This window comes from Leishmania panamensis, assembly GCF_000755165.1.
Source record: "Leishmania panamensis strain MHOM/PA/94/PSC-1 chromosome 25 sequence".
In the NCBI taxonomy this organism is placed as follows: domain Eukaryota; phylum Euglenozoa; class Kinetoplastea; order Trypanosomatida; family Trypanosomatidae; genus Leishmania; species Leishmania panamensis.
Window position 1 is genome coordinate 527,468 of NC_025871.1, and position 18,342 is coordinate 545,809.

The following is an 18,342-nucleotide window of genomic DNA, read 5'->3' on the forward strand; positions in this document are numbered from 1 at the left end:
TAGCACGGTGTCGTCCCACTGGGTGGTTGTGTGCGCGTCTTCATACCCTCCTCTACATCCATGAATGGGGTAGAAGGCATGAGGCATCAGAGGAGACACAAGGGCAAGTGAGAGAGATGAAAGGAAAGCAGGCTATTGGCACCCATCATCGTCGTGGGCCCCTCCCTCAGCCTTCGTACTCCACCTCTTCTTCGTGAACCGCACGTTTGATCACTAACGCGCTCAGCAGCGGTGTATCAACCACAACGAGAACACGCCCACGCACACCACACCACTCGCCACGGACCTCTCCCACACACAGAGAGACAGACAGACAGACACACACGAATCCACGCGCACCAAAGCCTATGAATGTAGCTTAACATGAAACAGAAAAGAAAACATCGCAACAGCACACACGCCACACGTTATACGCACGCAGATACGCCTCTCTCTGCAAGCAGCGCTGATTGAAGGAGAGGAAACGAGAGAAGGGAAGGCGAGGAAGAGTGGAAGATACACACAAAAGGCGCACACAGGCAGACACAACATCAAAGGAGGTCCAAGAGGAGGAAAAACTCATGAAGGGAAGAGAAGGGCATAGCCAAGTACACACACACACACACACATGCATGACGTGGCATCACCAGCGAGCTAGCGGCATAACTTATGCAACGGCCACCACCACCCCCCACCCACCCCCACCTTCTGGAATTTGTCCTCCGCATACTGGCAGCCCCTCCCCTCCCGCAGAAAACGTTCACCATTACCATCTTAGTCATCAAAGGAGCGGTGGCGCCGCTCCACTCTTCTCTGCCTCAGCTCACCAGCCTGACGACACCCGCGTCTGGATTGTGCGGTGCAGATGCGTCAAGTACTCGTCGTAGCCCATCTTGTTGGTACACATCTCCTCCTTGAGCTCCTTGAAGAAGGAGTCCTCAGAGCGCTCACCGTGATGAATCACGATGAGACGCCGCATGCCATCATCGCGCAGCATGAGCGCGTAGAGGACGTTGCGCAGGCGCTCACTGAAGCACTCCTCTCCTGGCCCACCGACCACACACACGGAGCCTACATCAGGGGTGCCGAACAACGTACTCGCAACCTTCGGCGGCACATTTTCCCCAATCCACATGTACACGAGCCGTGCCTGCTCGTCGCATAGCAAGTACGTGCCATCCCGCGCAACGCTGTCGAAGAGGAGCTGGCGATGGTGCGGTAGAATGCAGTCTCCCGTCGCCACATCCAGCGTACCGATCGCCGGGTCGCTCTCCAAGTCGTCCAGGCAGAAGAGAGAAGGGTATAGGTAGTTGAGCAGCTTGTGGGCAGGCATCGCGACAAGGTCAAATATGCTGGCCACGCGGTGGTCGATGTGCACGATGGTGCCCTCTGTTAGCGCGTCAGACTTCATCAGGCACAGCAGGTAGACCGGGAGCAACTTCAGCCGCGGCGGCATCAGGAGAGTGTTCTTCTTATCACGGATGGTGGTCTTGACGTCTTCATAATCCCCACCCGCCTTCTCCGAAGCGCAGTACTGGCGGTAACACAAGAAGGCCTTGATGAGGCGGTCCGTCATCCCCTGGCGCGCCTGCCGTGGGCCTTTGTTCACCGCCTCCGCCATGGTATCTTGGATAAAGCCAAACAGAACCGCCTCCAGGTCCATGTTGCGGAAGAGAACGGTCAAGGAGGAGGCGACGCGTAGCCGGCACGACTGCACCCGCACGCGACGGTGGCCAGAGCGTGTGGTGTACAGCAGTGCTGTCTGGTAATGGGCGTAGTTGTCCTTCGGCAGATTGTCCTCATGCGCGAACTCCACAAAGAACGTGGAGCTGCCCGTGATGCTGGCCAGGTCCATGTCCTGCACCGTCTGGGAGAGGTAGTGGCCCCGGTAGCGCTGCACATGGAGGCCGGTGCTGCATCGAACACGCAGGATGCCAGCGTACCCGGCCTCCTCGGTCAGCAGCTGCTGCATGGAGGCGCTCACCTTGGTGTTGTCAACAAGTGGGTCGTAGTTGTTGAAGAGGAGAACGCGACCGTTCGTCACGTGGCACACGTTGGACAGCGTCACCAGCTCACAATACCCCGTGGCAAACATGAACAAGTCAAAAGAGATCTGCTGCCTCGCCGCCACGGCTGCCGTGGTTGTCCAGAAACCTTCGATGGGCCGCAGAAGCTCCTTCTCGCGATCGGTGCCGTAGAGTTTGTGCTGCTCGCGAAGCACAATGTGTCCAATGCCGCGCTGCGGGTGGCGGCCCGCGCACATGATCACACGCCCACCGTGCTGCCCTGCCAATACCAGCGTCGCCGCCTTCACCGCAGCGCCGAGCACGCAATCCGACTCGTCCGCGTCGACGGCCAAACGCGGTAACCGAGTCAGGAAGTTCTCCAGGCGCTCCAGCTCCGTCCCTACCTCCAGCCAGCACAAACTCGTGAACGGCAGCGGTGCAAACGGGTTCTCGATGTCCGGCACGCATAACTGCGGTATATCAGGGTGGCGAAAGTTGTAGAAGTGCAGCTGCGAAGCGAATGTGATAAAGGACACCCTACACTCGGGCGTCAGCTCCGCCATGCGCTGCAGGGCAGCCCGAATAGCCTCCGCGTAGTCGGCAAGAAAGCGCTGCCCCGCGTCGCGTGAGATGTCGATGAGGAACAGATGATGCAGCGGCCGGTTGGGCAGCACAACACCGGTCTCCGTGCGCAGCGCGTACTCTGGGAAGTCGTCGACGTCAAACTCCACACTGCCAAAGCTCAATTCCGGGTGATCCGCCACGCTCACCCGACCCCCCATTCCATCGGTAATGGGTAAGTCGTCGGCGACGTCGTTGGTCACCTCGCAGAGTGGACACTCCCACTTACGGCCCATCTCGAGGACTTGGGCGTGGCAGCTCATGTAGCCACGGCAGCGGTGGCAGCGCACAGGTGGCTTTGGCTGCTTTACCAGTGGGACCACCTCCTTGTTGTGGAGCGGTTGACACAGCGGTGCGAGGATGGCGCCGAAAGGGACGTGACTGTCCTTCACGAGTCGCTCTTCACCAGGCGCACACAGCATGGATGGGCGAAAGAACTTCGAGTTAGCGTTGCCGTTGTCGAGGCCGACGAAGTTGACTGTGGCGTAGGGCGGCTCGTTCGTGCACGTTAGGTACTCGACCGGGGCACCGCTGTTGCGCTGGATGCTACGCTCCGGGTTTGGTACGGCGCGCACGTTCACAACGCGCGCCGGCGGCTGTCGAGCCAAGGGGCGCAGCGGGCGACTGACGTCGCGGCTACCACTGCCCAGCATAGCGTCTCCGCATTGCTGAATCGGCTGCCGCGTCAACGGCTCGGGCCTTGCCGAGGAAGGGACTGGGTACGGGTCACTGGCAGTCACAGCTGTAGACGAAACGTTGCCTGATGATGGATAGACTGAGGATGGTGCTGACGGTGCCGGCGGCTGGGACGGCGCAGGGGTTGCAGCAACCGCTTGATAGCCGTAAGGGCTGCATCCAGTTGCAGACGGCGCAGAGGTGGAAGGTGGTGACGCCGATGCATGGATGGGTGGCGCACTTACAGGTGAGGCCTGCGCGCTCGTCGTGGCGCGGCCGCCGCTGCCACCGTAAGGATACCCAGAAGTTGGTGCCGCAGTGGCGCTCGGTGCAGCGGCACTCACGTATCCGTAACTGCCATAGTTGTACGACGATGGTGAAGCAGAAGAGGCCTGCTGTGGCGGCACTGCACCCTGTTGAGCGGCACCGCCGTAGTAGCTCGCCTGCGCAGTGTAACCTTGATTGGGGTTGTAATACGACCCCGCAGCCGGCGCGCCTCCGGAGGCCGCAGCGGACCCGTAAGCCCCGTAGCTGCCATATCCACCCTCGTACGGGTTAGACGGCTGGACTGGCAAATTGTACATCGTCTAGAGAATCTGTGAGCAGGCGTCAACGCGCACCCCTTCAAAGCAAAACAGCGTGAGCCGCGGAGAGGGCGAGAGGATCGGGGGTGGGGAGTACACCGCACGGAAACGTTGCCCGTATGGGCGCGGCGTTCGCACCGGGGTGCAAAACGAGGCAAAAAAGAGGGAGGGAAAGGCTGCAAGGAGAGAGAGGAGGGGTCGTGAGTGTCTGCGGTGGACCGTAAGTGGCAGCGCAACAGCAACTCCAGAAACCCCCCTCGATCCGCATGCACACCTGACACGAACAAAGAGAGAGAGAGAGAGAGAGACGCTCACGTACACGAATGGATTGTGTGTGGTGATTAGGGTGGCTGCTGATGTTTGTGGGGGGACGATGGGGGGACGAGTATTGGAATCTGTGAGAGGTGGTGACGGAGTTGAGAGTAAGGGAGAGAGACAGAGCAAGGGGAGTCGTGTGCAGGTGTGTTTATGCACATCAACGACGAGCGGTTCGGCCCACGAGGAGAATTTTAAAAAAACCCAAAAGAAGAAAAAGGTGAGGCGAGGCGAGGCGGGACGACAGAGAAGGGGGGTGGGAGAGAAGAATTGCACGCGGTGAAGGGTGCAACACATCTGTGCGTGCGTGCGTGTGTGGGGAGGAGAAGGAGGAGGGGGGGGGGGCAACACCCACCGCCCATCAACATTTTGTAGAATAAGCAGCAGCAGCAGCATTGCGCACACACTAGTGCAACTCGTGTCTGCACGTCTGACCGCAAAACTAACTCGTCACCCTTTGTGTGTTTGCTCAGTCTTGCAAGTCGTCCAGGGGAGACGCACCAGCGACAACACTACCAAGTCAAAGCGAGAGGGGGTGAGAGATTGGGGGGCTTGTGTGGTGTGCGAGGTGTCAGGAGAGGGAAAAGGGGAGGGGGTCGGAGAAGCGCCCACAGAGTCATTGAGACGGAAAACAATCGCAAGAAGAAACAAGTAAAATTTGTACATCAGTCAAGCAAGAGTACGAGAGAAGGCAAACGAATAGGCGAAGAGAGATGCCAAGACGGGCATCGAAGAGGCCATGCCATGACCTCTTCTCTCACCTGCGCTATTACGAGCGCACACGCCGTCTGGGTACACTCGCTATGTCTCTCTCTCTCTCCATCTGTTCGTAGCGTACGTGCGTTTTTTTATTAGCTCGTGGTTCGCCTTTCGAACAGCCAAGACGAACCACGAAGCGCTTGCCTGTCTTCGTCCGCCGCGCCTCAAGAGAGGGGCCGACGGTAACGACAGCGCTACACCTCCGTGTCACGGCTGTCGCCACGCAGCAGCACGTAGGTCGGTGGCTGGGCGGCAGTGCCGACAACAATCACCTTGAACAGTGACTCGTACCGCAGATCGGAGAACTCGACAAAGGTGACACGTACCTCAAGGCGACCAGGCTCACCACCCAACGACGCGGCAGGTACGACGCCCTCTAGCGGACTGAGCGAGAACCGCGCTGGTTCATCCACGTACACAAGGTTAGGAAGACCCTCCGCCGGCGGTGCCAAGGCAGGCATCTCAACAGAAGCCTTCACTTTACGCGTAATGGAGTCGCACTGGCGCTGGGTAGCCGAGATGCCGAGCTGCGTCATGGTCGCATTTGTCAGCAAAAGGCCCTGTGAGGCCGCAGGCGAGAAGACGCCTGTGTAGGCGTAGCGCATGCCCTGCTGCTGCTGAAGGCGGAATGTCCGCACTGCCTCCCCGTCGGCGTCAGTGACGGGGTGGGTCTGGAAGGACACCGGGACGGCACTCCGGTTGAGCAAAACAAACTTTTGCGGGTACGCCACTTGCCGGCGGCCGTCGTGGCGCTGCTGGCCAGGGCGAAACCACACCACCCCAGGACTGCACTCCAGCAACGGCGTTGTGAGGAGTACGCGGAGAGGAAGAAGCTGGCAAGGTGCGGAAACGATGTTGTCGGGGGAAGTGCACGCAGCTTCAGCCGATTCAGACGTGGGCAGGAACTGCACCCTCAGCAGCCCTTCCACTGCAGGCGCCTTTTTCGACACGGAGGGTAGTGGTGGTGCGGCTCTCACAGCTGCGCACGCCTGTCGCCAAGCAGAGCTTTCGGTGTGCACCTCGACGTGCACGTCAAGCGCGTCCATGCTATCTAGTGTGTACTCGTGCGCCGCAGCACCAGCCGTAGATGTCGTCCTGCCAGCGGTAAACAGTTCCGTCGCTGCATCCTGGCTGGAGCGCCACCTGGCACACCGCACGATGGAAAACAAGCTTGCACCATCGCTGTGGTTGGCTGCAGACAGCGATAGAGCAAAACGTAGTGCTGAGCTGTTGCGGTTCGTCAGCCTAATCGTCTTTGTGCAGAGAGGCACAACTGAAGTCGCCGCTGCAGTCCTCTCGTTCACATGCTGCACCGCTGGAAAGCTGACACACCGCTCTGACGGTTCGATCGCCAGGTGCGGTCGACCGCACCGCGCTCGCAAGCGCAACTCAATCGGCGTGAAGTACTTGTGGCTCTCTTCCTGCAGTACGCGACGGCGGCTCTCCATGAAGGCAACAAGCGCTTGCCGCTCCTCTGCCTCCCGTTGTAGCACCTCTAGTCGCAGAGTGGAGTCTGGTCGCTGCGAGTTGAGAAGGACTCCTCCGCTGCTTGCATTGTCGTCATCGCTGTCGGCGCTGTGATCCATCGGCTTAGCAGCAGCAGCAGTGATGCTTGGCACAAGTGCGTCACCCGCCGCTGCGGCGCGGTCGAGCACTCGCTGCGCTGCCTCGCAGGGCCACACCACACGACCACCACGCACCACTCTGCCTCCAGGACGGATACGGAGTGGCTGCGTTACAGTCAGCTGCGCCACTGACAGACTGGTGCTACCTGAGCTACACACCGCAGCCTTCGATCCCGCAGCTGAGGCCGCTCCACTGATCGGGCGGGCCACACGCTGGGACGGGTAGCGATCCGCGTAGCGAGCGTAGAAGTCGTCGATAAGGAAGACGTCGTTCAACTCACTCTGCGCCAGCATGGCGTGGATGCAGACGCTGCCCTCCCACCAGTGATCTGATGGGGGTAGCATTGCCTCCTCGCCGTCCTCCTCGCTTTCGCTACCATGCGCCGCATGGACGGTAGAGGAGCCCTTCGTGCTTGTGCTACCGTCGCCCTTACCGCCAGCTGAACCAGTGCAGTCCGATGACCCACCAGGGGCCGTGTCGTACTTGTCTGCGTTGGACTCTTCCGTGAGCTTCGCCGTCGGCGTAAACTCCAGCAACACATCTCGCCGCGAGTGGGCAGGGATACGCAGTTGGAACGGCGTCGCTGTTACCCTCCCCACTCGATTCCGCTCCTTCTCCTGATCCTCCGCGGTCATGGCGCACAGTCTTAGCTCCACCTGATCTGCTGGTGCGTCCGGGTCGACAGCGTGGACAGCCATGCCCAGCGAGCATGGGAAGACGTTCACAGTCACATCCATGTCGCGAGACACACGGTTTACCAGTCGCACTGTCCGCCGTGACGCTCCCAGCGGCGCAATCACAGGCGGCATCAGCAACACCTCCTTGCCGTCGCGCCCACCCTCCGTTATGAGCCCCGACGTGGTTGTATCGAGCACAATGGGCTTGCCGTACACCTCATAATCGACAGGGATCTGAAGCCACGGTAGAGTCGCGTTAGCGCGCACACACAGCCGCTCGGCGTAGCGGCCGGGTAGGGTGCACAGTAGGCGAACCGGGAGCTGCACCTGGCCGTAAGGGCCCAAACTGCCTGCCAAAGAGTCGAGCAAGGTCACGCAGCTACGACCGTCACCGAGAACCTTCTGCGCGGCCTCCATCATCTGCCACTGCTGCTGCTGCACTGTTACGTCACTTTGTACGCTCTTGATCCAGAAAGCCGGGAGCGCGGCACCGTCATTTCCGCCGTTGCTGATGCTCCCTGTTGAAGCCCTTGATGCCAGTGCTAAGAATGGCGACAGTGGCTGCTCCTGTCGCTGTTGCAGTTGTGCCTGGGTGGTCTTTCGACTGCCGCCGGAGGCGCCGGCGCGGCTTGCCTGTCTGCTGCTGCCGCTGCCGCGACTGGCGCCCTCCTCCACCTTCTTGCGCCGTTTGTCCTGAATCCTCGGCGCACCCAGCGCCTCCAGCGGTAGTGGCGTGAAGTGTTTCGCACACACGTCATAGTTCGCCTCGCAGCCAGTGTAATTCTTCAGGATGACTGTCAGGGAGAGGCAGGAGAGGGGGACGTCATCAAGCATGTAGTCGACCAGACTCAGTGCTGCGCAGTAATGATGTGCCACGAGAGGGGTTGCATGCCCCCCGCACACCAGTGAGTCATCTAGTGCAGCAGTGGCACGCGCGCACAGGATAGACTCGAGGGAATTCCAGAGAAGTGCTCGCACGTATGCCTCGGTAGACATGTGTACAGTCGAGGCCACTGCTCCACTGCCATCCGGGGACGCTTCTGGTACTACGTCTACGGAGACGGCCAGCGGCTCGACGATGTCGCATCGCACCTCCACGAGCAGCGTCTGCCGGCTGCGCTTCGAGACAACGCCGAGCAGTGTCGAGTAGCAATCATTGGCCCCTGCCGCAGTAGCAGTGTGCTTCTGCAAGCTCACGAGCGACGCCGATGTATCTCCCCGGTTGCCGTGGTTCGTGATTGCAGTAGAGCAGATGCGGAAGCGGCAGCGCACAGGCACTGTCAGCTGCTCCCCAGCGCGTAAGACATGCTCAGCCTTGTAGTCAAGCTCCATGTACGACGGTGCAGGGGTTGCCGGAATGACGACGAAGACGGTGTCGAGCGCGGAGCGGTTCGACACGTGGAAGACTCCGCATTGCCACACGCTCTCCGGCACGACCCCGAACTGCACGACGGGGTCCTCGATGATGAGTAGCGGCTGCTGAATGGTTGCCCGCGTCTCGATAGCGACGGAGGCACCGCCGTCACGCACGGTGAGCTCAAAAAAAGTCTGCGCGTCCTCCGTAGAGACGACTTTGCGGTACACCGTCACCTCGACTGTGTTGCCGGCACCCAGGCGGAACGACTCCGGGATAAACACAAAGCGCGGCGGTTGGCGCATGAGCGGGTCGCAGAGGTCAAATAAGACAGGGATAGAGTTCGGGTTCGACACGGTAAAGGAGGCAGCCGCCTCCTGACCCAGTTCAATCAGCCCAAAGTCCAGCAGCTCAGTACTAGTCATGACGGTCGGGCCAACACCGGTGGCCGTGACATGCAGGGCGTAGTAGCCGCAGTCCTCCGCGTGTTGCTGCTGCTGAGCATCCTCCGCTGCTGTCACCGTCACGGAGAGAAGGCCTCCTCCGGTGCCAGATGGTGACGCGGATTTTGATCGCCTCCCCGCGCCTCCGCTGGCGACGTTGGCCGTGCCTGAACGCACACCGACTCCGAGCGACGCCTCCTGTAGTGGCGAGGTCAAAAGTATGCGTCGGCCCGCCGCACCGGCGCTGGTGAGGGCTCGTGGGTTGATCGGTAGGGAGGTCGACTTGCACTTTGAGAGCGCTCCTCTGGAAGCACAGCTCGTTGCCGTCAAACGCGCGCACAATAGCTCTACCTCTGGTATCCAACAGGGTACGACGGCGTAGTGCGGTCCGATTGCCTCCAGCGTGAAGTGGACAGTGATGGTTACCGTGCCATAAGGCGGAATTTGGCCCTTGCGAGGCTGGCACTGCACGGAGATGCCATCGCTAGCTGGGAAAGAGGCGCGCCAGCGCTCATGCGTGAGGATGGGGTTTGTGTGCTCGGTTTGGTATCCGTACTGCTGAACAGAAGCGGCGAACTCGGCAGCGGTTGGGTCCAGCACAAAGTGCATCGCAATTGGCGAGCTGTTGTGCAGCGACACCGTGCGCGTCGTCCGGGACTGGATAAGGCACTCGACATGCTCCTCGAGAACCGCTGGGTCGATGGAAAGGGTGGGCAGCACCGGCTGCTGATACGTCACGAAGCTGGTGGCGAAGACGGCGTCTGGGTCGACGTAGCCACTGTGCTCCCCTTGCGTGGTTTGAAAACGTGCGAAGACGGCAATAGGGTCCAGGTAAGTCACCTGCAGCCCATTGGGCGGCGCCATCGCACGCACAGCAGGGTCGTCGAGAGGCATTACACTGTATGCCGCCGAACCATGCGCGGAGCAAGGAATAGGTCGACTGCGGCGGTACAGCTCCAGCACCCCCTCGTCCACAAATGGAAGCTTCGCCGCATTCCGCGGCGCTGAGGGGTCCGGCATCTTGTCCAGAAAGAGGTTGTAAAGCGTCTGCAGAGGCTGCAGGGTGTGCGGCGTCACGGTGAGGATGAAGGTCGTCGTGCTCATTGGTGGCAGTATCCCAAAGGCCGGTGTGATGTAAGAAGTCTTGTTGGCGCCCACACCGACGGCAGTGACGGCCATGAAGGTGGTGACGGTGGTAGTCGCTGGCCTCTCGTGGATACACGCCTGGTCCTCCTCGTGCGTACCCCTCTGCTCGGACTCTGCATCGCCGCCGCAACTCTCATCCGTGCACGGAGACTCACCGTTGTGCCAGTGATAGGGGAGCGGAACGGCACAGTCGTTGCGCACAGTCACCGGCACCTCCGTTGGCACACTTGGTATCGTGCCTTTCAGCAGAATGTTGAGTGGCGCTTCACTCTTGCACAGCTGCCACTGCGGCACAGCACCTTCCTGAACCACCTGCGGCCCGAGCGAAGCAATCCTGACACGCGGCACAACGCCGACGCCCAAAAGCTTCACAGTGTGCTCTGTGAGGACGGGGCTGTCCGCAGCATCGCTGGCGCGCACCGTCACAGTCAAACTCCCCTCACAAGGGCCCTCCGACAATGGACAGAAAGAGACGTCGAGCGGCATCGCGTGGCTGGTGGGCAGCGCGGTGGGCACCACCGGCGGCAGCGAGACTGTAAACTCCGGGGACGAGCTCAGGACGTGCACGACCGCCGTAGAGCCAGTGTTCTCGAGGTACAGCGTCTGCTTCACCGAGGCGAGGAGAAGCACATTGCCAAAGGTCGCAACTACCGAAGAAGGTCCGCTCACGTCCAGACGCGCCGCGCGAGAGGCGAGTACGTCATGGGTGATGAACCACGGCGCCTGAGCAGCGGCAGATCCTCTTGCGTCCATCGCTTTGACGCTGTCATCGGCCTCTTCCTCCGCCAATGCCCTCGGCTCTCCATCGAGCGCCACCTCGTCTGTGTCGACTATGGACCTCGTGACGTCCGCAGTGGCGCTGCACCACCACTCGAAGTGCGGCAGTACCACCTGCCCCTGCAACGGCACGGATATGAAGTGCCACTGCGCTCCCTTGCCGACTCGATCATTCAACTCGCGTGTCACACCCACCTCCAGCACCGCCTCCACCGTCGCCGTGGAAGCCTCGAAGGAGGTGGGGCAGAAGACAACCTCGACCTCCACGTAGCCGCCGCAGTTCAGCGGCGTCTCTGGTGGCACCATCGCGGCAGCGGCGGAGGGAGCAATGCAAACGCACCGGTACGTGAGCCATGGGTGCGAGGCCGGCTTCAGACGCAGTCGGGTTCGGTAAGCATTGCGGTTCACAAACCTAACAACCTGCCGGCTCGGCACCCCTACGTAGGTGGAGAGAGAGAGACCGCCGCCTTTGCTGGAGCACTCAACACCATCGAGAGGGTTCGAAGTTGGAGAGACCAAGATGTTGCCTCGCACAGAAGACAACGCCGGCAGAACCCGCCCTCCTTGCCGAGGGCTGCTAGTGCTGCCGCCGGCGGTGGCTCGTTTCTTGGTATCTGGCTGTGTCGGTAGACCCTTCTTCTTAGCAAAGGAGTGCGCTAGGCGACTGCTCGGCTCTTTGCCGTCACTACCATCTTCGCCGCTTGCGTGGGCAGGTAACAGCGACAACGCTGCGCCGGTGTCGACGCAACGCGCTGCCGTTTCAAGCAGGGGCAGCACCCAACTGCTGCTCTCGGCAGCAGTTGGCCTCTTGTTTGTCACCCCTGGCGCGTGCGTGCGCAGCTGATCTTTCAGCGCCGCTGCCATGACGGCGGCCTCGCAACTTCCCGCATGCTCGTCGGTGGCAAACGTGTTCGTCATGGCGGGGCAATAGCCGTACTCTTTCTTTAGCATCTCGTTGTACTCGACGGCAAACTGATGGGCATCAATCAAGAACGGCGGCGGTATCGCGAGCAATGCTGTGTCGTCCGTTGCTTGGTGACTCCAGCCAGTCTTCTCTAACACAGCAGGGCCGGTCTTGCCTGCGATGTGCACGCAGGCCGCCGCCGCGCCATTGGTGCGTCCCGAGCGGTCAGTCCTCTTCGTCTTCTGCCGCAACGCTGGCTCGTTGCTCAGAGCGGCGACACTCCGCTCCGATGTGCCGTGGTGTGCCACTGGGGCGGTCCCCTCAGGGCGGAGGAACGACGCTGTGCGGTACTTAAGCGCAGGTGACGGGGCTAGGTGGGATGCGGACAAAGTGCGTGGCGCCGCTGCTGCAGGAGCGGGTGCAGCGGGAGCTGTGGTGGTAGGTGGGAGTTCGAGGACCTCACCTAAAGCGTATGCGCCAAGCGGCTTACTGGTAAAGCGGCGCAGCTCACATGTCTCTCTTTCCAAGTACAGTTCCACCTGTCTCTGCGTTCTGCTCAGCTGCTCGGTGTACTGCGCGGCGAGCAGGTGCGCTGGTTGTCGCTGCTGGGTTTCCATGGAAGCCTGAATGTGTTGCTGAAGAAGTGACTCACGCTTGGCATTAACGACAGCCATCTCGGACTGCATCCGCTGATGCGTGTGTTTTGACTTGGGCCGCTTCGTGCTCGGCCGCCCAGGTGGCGATGGTGGCAACGGCGTCGACAACTGACTCCCGTTCGCAGAGCGCGACGCCGAGAAAGCCGAGGCGAGGTGCGGGAAAACATCAGGGAGCTCCCTGAGCAGCTGCGCGTCCACCTCCGCCTTGCAGCGCTCCTCCAGCTCGTGCTGCGACTGCGCCGTGAGTTGCAGTTGCTGCTGCTGCAGCAGCTGCAACTCTTCCAGTTCCTTCGCAAAGCAGTGGTAAGCCTTTTGCCCCCACGAGGACACAATGGTGACGTCGTCCTCCACGCTCATAGCGGCGGCTGAAGGGGAGTCACCGGAGAGGGAAAACCAAGAGAGGACAACCGAGGAAAAGGGCAGAAGAGCGCGAAGGCACGGCTGGATACCCTGCGCGGCTGCAACGATGGTTAGCCGCGCCAAGTGCTTGTGGTGGCCGTGGTAGATGACGAGGTGGGGTGCTACTTTGCAACCCTCCCTTGCCGAAGCGGTGTCTCTGTAGCTGGGTGTACGTGGAGGGGCGGGGAGTGCATGCACAGAAGTGTTGGTGGCCAGCACGAGGAAGAAAGAGAACAGAGCGCAGTTCGCGAGGGGGGAGGGTCATCGAGAAGGGGGGCGTGGGAAAGACGAAGACGGACAGAGAATGGCGCTCTGAGGTAGGAAACCTCATCCTGCTAAATCGAACTTGCAGGCAAAAGTGTCCTCAACGGGCTCGAACTTTGAGGACGAGTAAATGTCTGGGCATATGTGAGTTCCTTAGACAATGCACTACCTCCTTCCGCACCACCCTCAATGGGTTCGCTTGGTATGCTTGGTTCACGTAAGTAGATCCAGCAGATGCTCGCACAGTCTAATTAAGGGTATGGCGGTGGTGGTGCATCTGAGGAGGAGGTGCAGCCTCGCTGACTCTCACAGATAAACGTTGGAAGGGAAAAGGGAAAACGCGGTAGAAAGAGAGAAGTTATGACGCTCCGAGGGGAGTGAGGCCCTGAGTGTCCCCTGCCTACTACCACCCACCGCAGAACATCCATCTCCCCACTCGCCCCCTTCTCTTCTTACCGTATATGGTCAGTCCTCTCTCTCTACTGCATCTATGGCGCTTAGTGGTACAGGTGCACAGTATCCGTTGTATGTGTGTGTGTGGTGGGGGGGGGGGGGGGCCTGTGTGAAGCACGCACGAGCTTCCCTCGCACCTCACCTCAAACATCTCCACCCTCATCAGCGCGCAACGAGGGAGAAATAGGAAGCACGGCGGCAGGGAAGCTGGTCTCATGCGCCTCGAGCAAATCAGCAACTGCCACTTGGAACTCCTCGAGTCGCTCGCGCAGCTCCCCCATTGTGGCTCGCGCACGCTGCTCTGCCTCGGACAGCGTAGCAGCCGACGCCATGCTCGCAGATGCCTGCGCTGACTCCACATCGTCTTCCATAAGCACAGCTTCAAGAGCCGCAGCAGTGAGTGAGGTGGCATCGTCTGCGACCGCAGTGTCCACGGCATCGTGTGCTGAAGTACCCTCTGCAGTGTTGATGCGAGTCGTCAGCACCGGCTCCCACGTTGACTCCATCTCGCCCCACGGAATGAAAGCAAAGAGGGCATCAATATGCTGCTGCACACTTGAACGAACAAAGCGGTAGCACAGCGCTTGACGCGCCTCCATCGCGGCCGACGCGCGCGCCCACTCGTCGCCGTTGCGGTCATGGTGAAGCTGTGCCGCAGACGCGCTCTCGGATGTGGCTGCAGCACCTTTGGGGTTGTTGCTTGGCATCGACAACCCCAACGGAGGTGGGCGCACAAGAGGGAGGTTGCGCACCAGCGCATGACACGAGCGTAGCACCATTGTGCTCCACACAAGTGCAGCACATGCACGCTCGATGTGCTTCGCCATGAGCGGCGAGTCAGCCAGCACGGAGGCGAATGTCGACTCCACCTCATTCAGCTGACCCTTCTCCCCCGCCCTGTTGCTTACAACGCTCGAGTCACTCATAGCCACGCCGCGCGTGTCGCACCTCCTGGCTGCAGCACCCCAGTCGTGCGCCGAAAAGCAATCTTGCGGCTTACCGTGGCGACGGTGCCGCTGATGCTCCTGCGCCTCCGCCTTCTTCGTCACCGCCGCAAAGGGGCAGGAGAAGCACTGGGATACACGAGGGAACGCCTCAAAGGGCAGCAGTCGCACTCGTACCCGCTTTGGTCGGCGACAGCCCATCTGCTGGTAGGCGCCATTGCTGAAGCGAGGGTAGGGTTGATGTAGACCCAGCGGTGTAGACGTTGAATCAGAGCCGCTGTCACGATCACGCAGCCGGTGTTGTTGGCACTGGAGGGTATCCTTGTGCTGCGCGTACTGCGCCTCCGCCTGCTCCGCAGCCAATGCGGTGTGCTGATGTAGTGAGTCACCCACGTGCCGCACCACATCGCCGAGGCACTCCGCAACAATGCGTACGAGCAGAGCGACGCAGAGCCACAGAACCAGGGGTTTGTCCACCTCCTCCTTGCCCTCGTCCACAAAGTGCGGAGATGCGGCATGGCTGCTGCTGGACGTGCTCGACTCCGCCGGAAGTGGGTGCTGGTGACGGGCACCCGAGTCTCTCACCTGCTGAAGCATCAACTCTGTCGACGTCTCGAGGCCGCGCAGGTGATCAACGAGAGCGCGCAGCACATCCTCCGTGAGCCCAAGTGTGTAGCGGAAAAAGAGGTACTTGGCGGCGTACGGGGCTTCGCTGACCCCGTTCGGCAACCGTTCCGGCAGGCACTGCGGTCCATTGGCTGCGATAGCGAGCCTCATTAAATCGAACCAGTCCAGGAAGTACCCACGGTTCAGCAGGCGACTGCTCTGCTCGGGCAGACGGGACCACACTTTCGCCACAAGGAACGGCGCGGCGTCGTCAAGGTAATGGGAAAGGAGCGCGTCCGTCAGCTCGGCCTCCGTGTACAACGTTGGCGGCAACCGGCTAGCAGTGGTTGACGCGGAGCCCAGTGCGGACGTGTCGATATCGGGAGCGGCAATGTCGGGAAGCTTCCGCACGAGCGCAAGGCGCCGCAGACAGCGGAGCAACTCGAGGCACTCGGTATCCGAGTAGCCACTGTAGTTCTCCCCCATCGCAATGGCGAGCGAGACCGCCAGTGCCGGCTCCTCCACCTCCACTGTGGCCAGTGCCTTGAGCAGCAGCAGCGACGAGCGAGGCGAAAGCCCTACGGCCGGCACGGCTCGCGCACGGCGGAGAAGCTGCAGAGCCCTCTGCGCGCTGGCCGCGTCGCGGTGCTCTCCCTTCCACCGCAGCGTCATGAGTGGCACCCCTGGGCTGGTGAGAAACGGACCGTGAGACACGTCCAGCACCAGCGACGGTACCGTGTCAACACCGCTGAAGCCCAGGGTGGATCGCGCGTGCGGTCGCTTGGGTTGACCAGACTTGCCCCGCAGAAGCGGAGTACGCCGCATGATATGCACAGGTTTGCCCGCAATAATGACGACTTCCCCATCCATGGCGGAGGGGTGTGGCTCGCAGCTGTGGCTTCCCCGACCACCGCCTACAGCTGACTCGCGCGGCAAAAGAGCCGTCGACGAGCTTAGCGGCGATGGGGCCACCTGCGTGAGATATGGGCGGCAGTGCTTCGTGGTGTTAAAGAGACTCGTTGGCACGAGACTTGTGCAAAGGACTCCGTCTTCGCGATCCCAAGCAAAGCGGACCTCGAGCAGCCGCTCCACCACGCGGTCAATCGAGTCATCGCCGAACTGGGTCGGGGTTGGCTCCAGCACATCTTGCCGCTTGTGACGCGTGCGAGCCCTGCTACTGGCACGGTCCCACGGAGTGCCCCACTTGCGAGTCGGCTCTGTCATCATGCGCACGGCGTCGAAGCTGCTAATTACACCCGACGTCCGTGTGACGGGGAGGCGTGCGAGAGGTGAAAGGCGGTACTCCGTCTTGAAGTAGTTAGTGAACGGTCGCTTCGACTTCTTAAGCGCCTTGCGACCAGCGTGCTGGCGGGCTGCGATGCCGGCGTCGAGCTGCTGATGCGACGTGAGCCCAGGCGTCATCCAGGAAGGTCGAAACCGCGGCCTCGCTCGCGATGAGGTTGTCCATCGCCCCACCGTTGTCTTCATGGAGGTGCGAAGAATAGCCGCTCGTCTCGCCCTCTGCAAGGCGACCCCGCGTCACGATGTAGCCAGACGAGATCGAAGGCGATGAAAAAGAGAAAAGGGGCGATGCTGCGGCGACTGTGAAGCTCTCAAGGTGCGGGTAGAACGGGGCGTCGTAATAGTATCAAGCAAGTGCGCGAGTGGGGGGACGACACGGAGCAATGGCAGAGGTGATGAGAGAGAGAGAGGGGGGGTGCATGCCGCACTTCACTCGCCAGCTCGCCCCTTCCTCCTCTTATGTCCGTCTAGTGTGTCTCCCCCTCTCTCTTTTCCCTCGGTTAATGTCTGCTCTATGTGTTGTGGACGAGATGCTACACCTGCTGTGTGGCGACTCTGGTATATTCTACGGTACACGCACGCTCTACACAGGTGACCCTCTATCTCTGGCGTGTTAGCGGGCAACTACGGGTACTACGGCTACACTCCACCGTCCTCAACTTTTACTGAATGCGGGGGAGGGGGAAAATCGAGCACGTGGTGGAGGCGGGAGACTCCCCGAAAGGATGCCACTCAGCAAGTCTTCGTGGCGTTACTGTGTGAATTTGCTCGATTTTTTCTTCCTCGAGATCCACTCTCACCGACCAGGTACCGCGTTACCCAGAAGAGAAAGAGACAGGAGAAAGGCGGCAGACGGGGGGAAGGGGCGAGGCTGCAACGCACGTCAGACGAAGACAGGTGGACGTGCAAAGGGACTGCGGTATTCGAGCAAGCAAGGGAGAAGCCCAGTCAAATGCGGTCTTGAAACTGATTGAGCTCGTGTATGCACAGTGGTGGGGAGAGGTGATGCGGGGGTAAGACGACGATGATGCGCTTGGTCTGTCGAAGTATGCCGTAAGCATGAATGAATGAATGCGTCTCGGTGTGAATGAACGCTGATGGTGCATGGCACGCGCAAGGCATGGGCACATGAACAGGGACACACACAGACGCATACAAGGGGGAGACAGGTACCCGCTCCTCTGCGAGCTGATCTACCGCTTTAAGCTACTTATTCTAGACTTTGACGGTGGTGTATGCCCTTGTGGCCGGAGGAGAGGGAGAGAGAGGGAGAGGGAGAGGAAGGGGGTGGGGGTGGAAGAAGACAGAAAGCGGAGGCGCGGAGTGCAGAAATCAGAAGAGCAGCACTTGAGGACGCAATAGTAAACATCACCAGAGAATGCGAAAATAAAGAGAGAAGGGGAGAGGGGGCAATGGTGATACGACCTACATCCCTTGAAGCACCCACAGATTGATTCCTCTCCTCCTCCCTTTGCAGCCGTGGCGGTGTTGGTGTGTCTCTTAATCAGCCTAAGGCTGCTCGCGCCGACCTGTGTGCGTTCATAAAGCCCTGACATCATCACCTCGTACGTGTGTGGGGGGGAAGGTAGATAAGCATGTTCACCATCACGGTGGCAGCACACTCGGGGTATACTTGCGACGCGAATGCGAATAGTGACCCCGACTGCTAAGACAGACCAAACTCCACGGGCACAGCGGCGCACAGCGTTCCTATCAGCGTGTACGGACATGTAGATAAATATGTGCAGGTGCGTGTGTGCCAGAGCAACAAGACCGGGCTGTCACAACAGTCAGCCAGGGCCACCGTGGTGCGCATGACCAATCCGTAACGTCGTTCACTCCGCTCATCTGT

At 60.6% G+C, this 18,342-nt stretch overlaps 3 protein-coding genes across 3 annotated transcripts; all 3 read right to left on the bottom strand.

The window, feature by feature from the left end:
- Window positions 1-802: 802 nt before the first annotated feature.
- LPMP_251370 (protein transport protein Sec24C, putative) lies at window positions 803-3,865 on the bottom strand (the record flags this gene model as incomplete). The annotated part of the gene is made up of 1 exon (XM_010701405.1): window positions 803-3,865. One exon carries the CDS (start codon window positions 3,863-3,865, stop codon window positions 803-805), a length of 3,063 nt encoding a protein of 1,020 aa, XP_010699707.1.
- A 1,268-nt stretch (window positions 3,866-5,133) lies between these two features.
- On the bottom strand, window positions 5,134-12,879 carry LPMP_251380 (hypothetical protein; the record flags this gene model as incomplete). The annotated part of the gene is made up of 1 exon (XM_010701406.1): window positions 5,134-12,879. One exon carries the CDS (start codon window positions 12,877-12,879, stop codon window positions 5,134-5,136), a length of 7,746 nt encoding a protein of 2,581 aa, XP_010699708.1.
- A 902-nt stretch (window positions 12,880-13,781) lies between these two features.
- Window positions 13,782-16,676, bottom strand: LPMP_251390 (hypothetical protein; the record flags this gene model as incomplete). Its single annotated transcript, XM_010701407.1, has 1 exon — window positions 13,782-16,676. One exon carries the CDS (start codon window positions 16,674-16,676, stop codon window positions 13,782-13,784), a length of 2,895 nt encoding a protein of 964 aa, XP_010699709.1.
- Window positions 16,677-18,342: the final 1,666 nt, after the last annotated feature.